Raw genomic sequence first — 10,419 nt, 5'->3', positions numbered from 1 at the left:
CTAAGGTACATAAATAGACCGGAAAGTAGTAGAAAAAATTAAGTCTAGTGGAGCCTGACCATACCTGAAAATTGAGCAAAAAGTTTGCCGACCACTGCTCTAGACCCTTGGGTTTCAACTTCGGGGGTTTTTCCCTTAGGGTTTTCCACTTCGTCGATTGCCGTCAAGTATCGGAAGTGAACCGGTCACTTTAAGAGATCGAGATCGTGTCATCTCCAAAACCGAAACCGTCAACTAGTCTCTAATGAGCATCTGACCTATGCAGTTCGTTGCATAGGCAGCCTAACAAATTGTTTTCCAGTAGCAAATAATTCTAATATAAATCCTCCATTCCATATACAGTGTTTTGTACTATTAATAAACATAGCATAAGTTGTATTTTGTTTTTTGTAACAGTTTTTTTTACAAAACACCCAATTACATATAGTTCCCTATGAAATTACCAACCTACAAAAAGAACTGTTGTGATATCTAAAGAGAAAAAAGTTACTGAGTTATTTAGTGAATTTTTCAAGCAATTCAAATCCGAATTAAATGTTCTTCTGACAAATGAATATAATATTTATCATCAACATATTCATGTAAAAAGTTTGAAAAAAGAATTGAAGAAAGACGAAGGCTTTTGTGGATTGACTTCAGTGAGAATGGATATTGTAAATGTAACACTGAAGTGCACTCTATGCACTTTGATGCTAGTTCCCAAAAAATAACCATTCATACTGGTATGTTTTATACAGCATAATTTTCTGAAGGATTTCAACGACTCTTGTGCTATAATGGCGCATGGAAAGGGGCCCGCAGATGGAATAGGAATGGGAAAGAAACGTGCTTGTGATGAATCAATGAGATTTGGAGAAGACATTTCCGATTTTTAATCGTTTATGTCCGTTGTTAAACAACGAGTTTCGCCCACTGAAAGAAAAACATTTGTTGGCGTTCGAAACATTCATCAGTACAACAGGGTTGTTTCAAGATTTTAGATCAAATAACTTTAATACATAATTTTTAGCTGAATAGGTCATAATTATCTATCAATGTAACGATGCGAAACTCATGATGAAGAGGTTAGGCCATGGTCTACTGTCAATTCATACTATTTTGATTTGATAGCTTTATATGTTCATGATTATGTGACAAAAAAAAGTTATCTTGTTGTAATATTTGGTCTTTTACGAGTCAGTAGTATGCTGAAGGAAAAAAGTAAATGCAACTATTAACACATTTTAAAATCGTATATATTTAGGAATTGTTTAGGAATTTTTTCTATTGTTTCTTACAAAACCCTCCTTTGACATTTTTTTAAAATAATATTTTGCGACTTCTATTTTCGATGTGCACATAATCAAAACAAAACATCGGCACAGAAAAAGATATTTGAGAATCACTGACACGTGAGCTGTGATTGGTGGAAAATCCGACCCCTTTAACGTCAAAGAGGCCGTCCAATCGACATCGTGATAGAAAATTCATATTTCAACATTAAATTAAAAATATTAATAAATTAATTGGAGTATGTGTAAACTAAATAATGTTTATTTTAATTCTCTTAGCTGTTTTGATTGCTGTGTAAACTTACAAGCCAGGCAGAAATATAAAATCCAAGAGTCTCAAATCTAAGAAAGTACCAAGAAAATCTGCAAATATTGATATTATAATCAATGAATACACAAATTGTGTTATGTATATAAATTTTATGTCACTGCACTATTATAAAAAAAATGATAAGTAATTATTTGAAAATTTTCTACCGTATTTTGATTTAATTTTTAGCTATTTATGACTGTAATATGAATGAAAAATATAAATATCAGTTTTTTTTTTCATTTTTGATGAATATCGTATATAAAAATTTTTTCATACGATATTCATCATCACAATTGTTTTAACAGTAGAAATACTTGTTTGCTCCCTCCAAAAGGTTTCTGATTTTAAATAATATAAAAAATTTTTTTTAATTTATCAAAATCGGAGCTGTTCTTGAGGACTTCAAACTAAAATGATTCGTCAACGCTACTATGACGCCTTATCAGTTCGATCAAAAAAATACATACAGGCAGACATATATACAGACACCGACAAAATTGGATGATTTTCGTTCTAGGAGTTCGTAGCCTATTAAGACGTTAATTAAGTTGTTCAACCCTCCGCCTAATATTTACCCTTCCTTCACAGCATCATTCACCCGCCTTCTCTAACTTCTTCCTTCTCTCCAACCCCCTCATCGCTTCCAGGTAACACTCCCCTTTCTCAGTCAGCAATAATTTCTAATAATGTCCTCTACTTCCACTCACTTCACCTACTCCCCCCTCTTATAATTTCCGCTTCCCATCAATTTGCCTCACTTCCTCTCCAAATTTCCCATTACTGCCCATTCATGGAAAAAAGTGTGATGAACGGACACCCGAGCGACACTATAAGGATTTCTGCTCGGGACTACGTAGCTAAAATACCCCTTAAGAAGACCATTACACCACTGTGATGACATATTAACTCTAGGTATGTTACGCTGACGTAACCACATTTTGAATCGAGTTAAAACCTATTTCATAATTAAGGACTCATTTAATGCCGTATTGCCAAATTGAATGCTCCACTATTTTTTCAAAAAACCGGGGGTTACGCTAGCTTAACGTTAAAGTGGTAGAACCCCATGTGAAATAAGCGTAAATCAAGTTCTGGCACATCACATAATTAAAGGGCTCATTTAATGCTCACTAAAACCACACAAAATTATTTTTTAAAAGCCACCCCTAATACTAAAAAAACCACCCTCAATATAAATTATGTGCAATTTGCCAATCTGATTATAGCATAATTAAGGGCTTATTTAATGCTCATTTAATGCCCCATTGCCAAATTTAATGTTCCACTATTTTTAAAAGAAACCGGGGGTTAGGCTAGCTTAACGTTAAGTTGACGGAACCCCGTGTGAAATAAATCACCCTTAATATAAATTATGCACAAATTGTAAATCTGACCATACTATAATTAAGGGCCTTAGCGTTCAACCAGCATAATCCCTATTTTTTTAAAAAAAGCAGAGCATTAAAATTGTTTAAAAGGCATCAAATTAGCGTTTAATGAGCCCTAAAATATGATATGGACAGATTTACAATTTTCGTATAATTTATATTAAGGGTGGTTTATCAGTATTAGGGGTGGCTTTTGGAAAACAATTTTTTGTGATTTTGGAGACCATTAAATGAGCCATTATTTAGGAAATTTGTTTTAACTCGATCCGAAAATATGGTTACGTCAGATTAACATACCTATTAAACCGGTAACCGGTTTAATAGGTAAACAGTAATAGGTAAATATATAGTAATAGGTAAAAAACCGGTAAACCATACCGGTAAAATCAACTTCTAATTGGGATATATTGTTTTCTAGCCAAGGGCGTAATATTTTTTTAGTGCGTAAGAAGTAATAATTCGGTTCTCCGGATTTTTTCTATGATCACACTAAAACATGACCAAAATATAAATACTATAACTAAATATAAATACTATGATATAAATACTATAAATACAAATTTTATTGCGTGTTTGGCATTTTCTGTCTCCAAGACACTGTAAGGCTATATTTTCTCAAAGCAAAATTTAGGGATTTAAAAAACGCTCTAAAAAATTTTAAAATAGCTCCTGAACTCTTTTACTCTTTAAAATGTTTCTATATTGCAAATTAATGTTTTTAAAAAAATCGAGACAAAATTGAATTTTTTGTCACGATGAAATCCATATTCTCTCTTCATTTTTGCATCAAAAGAATTCGCTAGCAAGGCAAAATCCCCCCAATTTTTCCCTGCTGCATATCTTTCCCCGAAATTTGTTTCCGACTAAGGACTTGGTCGCTACGTTGTTAGGAGTTATAATTATTTATAAAAGCTTTTATTTCGAAATTTTACTATACATGATCAGAGAGCCTCATGCACATTATTATTCGTTGAATTTGTTGAAAATTCTTTATGTGGATAAAGTTTTGTAATATATTCCTGAATGAAAATGCATTAAATTATTAATTAAAAAAAAAGAATAGTATGATAGGAATAGATTCACTTCGTATATAGTTGGTATGTTGGAAAAGAATAAAGGGGTTCAGGAAGATATGTAAAAATTTATATGGAGAAACGGATGAAAAATAGATAGCCATGCATAGACGAGGGAAAACCCATATAGTCTGAGTGGCATAAGCGTGGATTGAAAAAAAGTAGAGAAATATTGACGTGAATGACAGAGAAAAGTCGGACCAGAGGAAAATAGATAGACTACATTTAGTTTGAAAGATACATAGAAATATTGATGTAGAAAAACAATCATAAAATACTTGAATAAAAGGGAGAGGTTTCAGAAAAATAAGTGGAGGACTATATTCACAAAAACACAGAAACATACATGAATAGACGAAGTCCAAATTTTCTCGGTTGGAAAATAATAAGTGATTAAGAAAAACAGACGGAGATTTCCATTAACTAAGGGATAAAAAAAGAAAAAAATATGAATAGATAAGGTTACACAATAGGAAAAGGAAAGATATAGCATTAAAAAGGGGAACTTAAAGAAAAAGGCAAACTATGCTTATTCAGAAAGATGCAGAAAAGTAACGTGAGTAAACAATGTTACGTTGAGATAGAAACGAGGGAATTCAGAAGAAAAATAGAAAATTATAGTCATAAAAAGAAACACATGAGCAGTATAAAGTATTTACGGCAAGTATTGAAAAAAGGATAGAAAAGATAGACCTAAATAGACGAGGTATAGGTTGATTTACATAACGCTGAACTGAAAGAAAAAAACATCAAATGATTATTATGTAAAAAAGTAGAAAAAATTGACTTGCATGACGCAAAGAAAACGGTATAGTTAAAGCATGCGCACTAAGTTTATTCTTAAAGTTATATAAATTTTATATTTTACACATATTTATATCTTTTATAGATGAAATTGCGAATCAACAAAGTTTTAAAAAAAATTGAATTCTTACTCTTTTAAGCCTGGAAGAGTTGTAAGAATTGATTTTTTTTTTCTTTTTTCAATTCGAAATTTCATTAATGACTTCCCGGAGGTAAATAAACTTGAAACAGATCTATTAATATATTTGATCTTTTATAGATATATAGACAAACATCTTCTCGGTCAAATAAACATTAGGAAAGATTGTCAAGAATATTACATTGACACAGGCAGAAAAATATTAACATAGATAGGCTCAGCTAGAATGATGGGATTGAAAAAGATAGACAAGACGGTAAATGCGATATTGCTCAGATATCCTAGAAGCTTTCGTGAAGTTTTTTAGATATTAAATAGTTCCACGTAGGATGTTAAAAACATTGCAACATCTCATGTGGAACTTTGAAATATTCCTAAAACGTTCCAAAAGCATCACAAGGGCATCTATATTTTCATGTTGATGTTATTTCCCGTTTAGTTTGACTTACAAGTGGTAATAAATAAAAATACGCTTGAAGAAATTCTGATAGAAAGTTTGAGTTTGAAATCCCTCAGTTTTTAAGTGATCAAATTCATAACTTTCTGTTATGAATGTTTAGTACCGAAATGCAATATTTCTTCTAGGTTATATTTAATTTCTTGATTATTTTTAAAGCCCCAGTTACACGCTTTGAAGTATTATTTACTGACGTGATACATTATATCGGCATATTTATCCAAAATCAAAAATGTGGAAAAACTTGGAACTCGAAATCTTCAAATGTCTATTCAATTAAAAATTTATTTTAAACTTTTAAGAGATCCCAGTATTAAACTTTAAGATAAAAGTTCTTAATATATTTGACTGACGTTAATTAATTATGTAGTCCATAAATACCGAAGAAATTTCCCAAAATGACCAGAACTGATTACAAGTAGTTTGGTTTTGATATCGGATCCTTTTGTACTACCTAATTATAATAAACTGAACATTTTTTAATTTTCAAGTTCTATTGATAGATTAAATTTGAAACTTCAATTAAGTTTTATTTGAAGTGTACAAAATCCTTAGCATTTTAAGTGTAAAATCTAAATTAAATGTAAATAAATGAAACATAATCTCTCTCTAACCTCTTAAATAAATTACGTGTACAAGTATAATAAAATGATTTAAATCCTTTAATTTCAATAAAAAAGATTCATTTCGCTTTTTATACTGCATTTTAATCTAACCCAGGTAAAGAATTTATATATAGTGGAAAAAACTTATATTTTTTTGTTTGTTTTTTACACAAAAGGTTATAAAACGAATGAAAAATATTACTGTCTTGTCCACTATATATAAACTTTCACCTGGGAGTTTTGAAACTAATTTCACTTCTTTTGTTTTCTACATGTATTTAATTGATTATACATACTTGGTCATTTTTCACTCCATGACAATGAGGAAAATTTTTAAACTGAGCTTAAATTCCCCTCAGCAAAGACATGTTTTTTGATCAAATCTATGGAATCAGTAGTAGAAATAAAATTCCTAATAAATTAGGACTCAATAAAACATTTATTATAGAACTAAATTAAACAGCTAATATAACCAGTTCTATAAAAAGATTAATTATTCTTTTATTTAATTTATTAGAAACAATAAGATGAACGCTTTTACTCATTGAAAAATTTACATGGACCAATTAACTGTCATGCTTTCTCTATTGCACATGAACGAATTCTATTGCATACATTCATCCGGCCACTGGTACAAATCTGCTGCAGCCGGACGAACTGGTGTAATTTAACCGTCTAGGCTATGGAAAGACACGCATCCACAGCCTAAGTAAAAAGGGGTTTACTGTAATTTTATGGTTTTATTGGGAGATAAGTGGTTTTGATCACTCAAGTGTTATGGACCTGAAGTCACTTTCCTCGACGAAAGGGATGAAATTATGGATATTTTGTTAGTTGCCAAGTCAACAAACCCAACAAACTAACCGAAAGCTTGTGAACACCCAACAGTGGCAACCTAACCTGTAAATAATACAATAATTCAAGATCACAGTTTAGGGTAAGTTTAAAATGCCTAAAGATGTGAAAAAAGATCAACTTTGTTCCGAAGGCTATATCAAAATTTATTTAAATAATCCTCAATGAACTAACTTCAGTCATCCAAAATGCAAAAAACTAAGGAAGACAAACCTGTCTCAAAAAGTCAAATTGCGAATAAACAAATTTTAACCTCCTTTTTAGTTTTTGAGATCAGCTGTGCGAATGATACACAATGGAAACAGAAAATTTCGGAATTTTCTTACACTCATTGCAAACCGAACAGGAGCTCGCAATAGAGGTTAAGAAACCGTGATCACATCCACGCATCACAACAGGCACGAATTACAGAGTTGTTTATTTACGTCGCACAGGATACAAATGACACTTACCTAACTCTAATCAACTTTCTGCTGCACTCCATGAGATCCATAAATTCCACTCCATTATTTATCCTTAAAAGACCTTCTGTCAGATTCATTCCGAAAAATCTGCCGCTACGCAGAAAGCGGCCGTTCTATTCTCGCCTCATTGCAGCTAATCCATTTTAAAAACACCTGTTCACTTTCCGAATTTTCTGGACAGTCCTGCCAACTTAATAACTGCGGGGTTGGCACACGCGCGACAGTTCAAACTTCGAATCGTTCCCAAGTTCAGCGGGAAAATTGCACGTTGAATTAGCGTGAGAACGCGGCTAGAATGAAGCGAGGCGCCGAAAGTCGAGGATTCGATCATCGGGTTTCATGTGAAGAAGAAATAGCGGCGAGAGCTGCGACCAGACCCTTACAAGCATCACCAACGAGGGCGCGAGCACGCAGGTCAAAGCACGATGCTTAACTAAGCCTAAAAGCTTCCCAGTGACATCGAAACCACGAAGTTCGAGTTATTACGGCCACAAACAGTTTCTACTGTTTCACTTGGCCCGACTGTTGTACAATCATGTACAATGGCCATGCCGACCCCAGCGCCTCTAGCCTCTCTCCCTTCTCGACACCACTTGAGTTGTTGCCTCTAGCTCTGTACCCAGGGCCGCAAGCTACTATGAAACGGGTGAGCTCAAGTGCCCACCTCGAAATTCCGTCAAAACGATCAACCTGCTTCAAAGTTATATATTTAAAAAAATTTTAATATGTATTGATTCATTCTTCCATTTAGAGCATAAGAAATGAAAACGTGGATCTACATGTCTTTTCTTTTAAAATTGTTCCATTGAATAATATTAAGAGCTTCCAGGTTTACGCGTAAACTATTCTGCGTTTGAATAAAAAAATTGTAAGCTTCAATTTCGAAAGTTTGAAATTAAAAACTCAGGACTTTTGTGAATTTAAAATGATTTTCAAAAAGTAACGTATCAAAACAATGAATTTAACTCATTTGAAAACAGTTCAGGGTGGCTGCTGAACTCGGAAACCGGAAAATGACAGTGAATTCATTTTTTACCGGGAATTTTACTCACTTTTAGAAGAAAAATCTTGCCAAATTCGATATAAACAGTGTTGTAAATAATTAATTGAATTTTTAATTTTTTCAATTACCCAGTGGGCACAAAACTTTTAAAATCCCAAGGACGTGCCCACTGGGTATGCTATCATTCAGTTTACAATACGTACTTCAAAAATCTTTTACTTCAAAAATGTTCAATTCTGGATTTTTATTTTTTAACGTACATTTTTAATTTAAAGAATTATACAATGCTTTCTTGACGACTTGCACCATTGAAAATTAAAGCGTTTGAAGTTGAAAATATTTTATAAGACACATTTTTATTTTCTCAACGGTAAATATAAATACCTTTTTTTTTTAAAATGGATCTGTACTTTATTATTATTTATTATTATTATATTATTATTATCTGTACTTTATTTATAGTTAGCTATATTTGATTATTCATTTAGGACGATTAATTTAAAACAAAATATTTAAAAGTAAAAAATTTGAAAGTGAATTTTTTGATATAGATAGACTGTAATCTTTAAAATTTCTAAGAGCATTTAAACTTTATATGTTACAATTTTAATTGATATATTCAAAAAATGTTTAATTTTTAAGTGAAATTGTAGAATTTTTATGTATAAATAATAATTGAACACTTGTTGTTAGTAGAGAAAAATTGAGTAATTTTACGAGTTGTTTACAAGTTCTGAAAAGATTCAAAATTAATTAAAAACTTGAAATTTAAATAATTTAAACGAAGTATGTGTACCGGCGAAATTCGACTATCCGTACCGAAATTTGAGTACAAATACGCACCTTGTTAAAAAAAATGTAGATATTTGCAGATTTGAAACAAAAAATTACAAGCTTTTTAAGAAATGTAAAAGGCTTAAAAAGATTAAATCATTAACTTAAGATGTCCAGAAAAATTGAAAATGATTGTTCAATTAAAAAAATTAATTTAGGAGAATATTTAAATAGGTTTTAAAAGATTTACAAAATTGTCAAAAAAGAATCTGGAAGATATTAAGGAATTTTTTTTCAACTTGCAGCATTTTCTAAAAATGTTAAGAAAAATTCAATTCATTTTAAAATAAGTATACTTAGAAGTTCTGAAAAAATTTTCAAAAAGAAAGTTCAGTTCAAAAAATTTTTAGTTTGAAATTTTTCCAGCTTAAAGTTCCTTAAAATAATATATTTTTTTTCATTGATTGATTTTTCAATTTATAGCTTTGCAAATGATAACGTGGGTTTTAATTTTTTGAACTGAATTTGGATGTTTGAACTCTTTATATTACAAAAGTTAAAAATGCTAAACATGACAGCTTATCTGCATTTCATTTAAAATTATTCAATTGCAAAGTGTTAGTACCTTCCATTTCATACGTGTAAATTATTGAGTATTTGAATTGAACATTTTTGAACTAAACCATTGCAAACTTCCATTTTAAAAGTTCAAAAGTCATGAGTTCCACTTTCAGTTCTTTAATTTGTGTTTTTTGTTATTATTTCAAATGGAAAAATGTTTAGCATTAGAGTTGGAATTATTTAATTTGAGTGACCGTGAAAAACGTTTTCGAACCGGAAAATAACCGGGAATTTAATTCTACGATTAAAACGGCCACCCTGCAGTTCCTCCACTTTCTAAACGGTTTAAGATATGAACTGAAGCAAATTTGGTATGCAGAACTCTTGTTAATACATCTCTTTACAAACGTACTTAAACCTAAAGACGTCTCAAAGACACAGGACGTTCTCGGCACATCTTGCGTACTGACGTTAGACGCCTTAAGAGCATCCCTAGGATGTTCGAAAGACATGTTCCAAAAGACGTCTTAGGCATATCCGGAAGACGTCTCTCTTTAATTTTTTGGCCCACTCGAGTGTCAATTTTTTTCCCCCTATTTAACTTGCTCTGATTTGGCATCCAAGTCTTATATGACTCGCTCAGAGTAAAAGCGAACTAAAAAAAACGTGCGGAAAAGAGAAGTAAAAATACGCGACAGCAAGAACGACCTAA

General features: G+C 31.5%; 2 protein-coding genes across 4 annotated transcripts in view; one reads left to right on the top strand and one right to left on the bottom strand.

Moving 5' to 3' along the window:
* LOC117180447 overlaps nt 1-875 on the top strand; it is a 43,656-nt gene extending 42,781 nt beyond the window's left edge. The window contains exon 3 of the mRNA XM_033372946.1: nt 738-875. Coding sequence (XP_033228837.1) covers nt 738-875 — 138 coding nt within the window. The remainder of the gene's footprint in view (nt 1-737) is intronic.
* LOC117179584 (suppressor of hairless protein-like) overlaps nt 1-7,871 on the bottom strand; it is a 220,530-nt gene extending 212,659 nt beyond the window's left edge. For 2 of the 3 annotated variants that reach the window (XM_033371540.1, XM_033371539.1), the window contains exon 1: nt 7,358-7,871. The gene's annotated coding sequence lies outside the window, so the exon portion shown is untranslated. Of the gene's footprint in view, nt 1-6,153; nt 6,951-7,357 lie in introns of those variants that run through there. The other variant, XR_004467936.1, reaches the window with a different exon arrangement.
* Between the last annotated feature and the right edge of the window lie 2,548 nt (nt 7,872-10,419).

The sequence above is a fragment of the Belonocnema kinseyi genome, chromosome 9 (assembly GCF_010883055.1).
Source record: "Belonocnema kinseyi isolate 2016_QV_RU_SX_M_011 chromosome 9, B_treatae_v1, whole genome shotgun sequence".
Taxonomy (NCBI): Eukaryota; Metazoa; Arthropoda; class Insecta; order Hymenoptera; family Cynipidae; genus Belonocnema; species Belonocnema kinseyi.
This window is presented reverse-complemented; position numbering and strand designations above follow the sequence as displayed.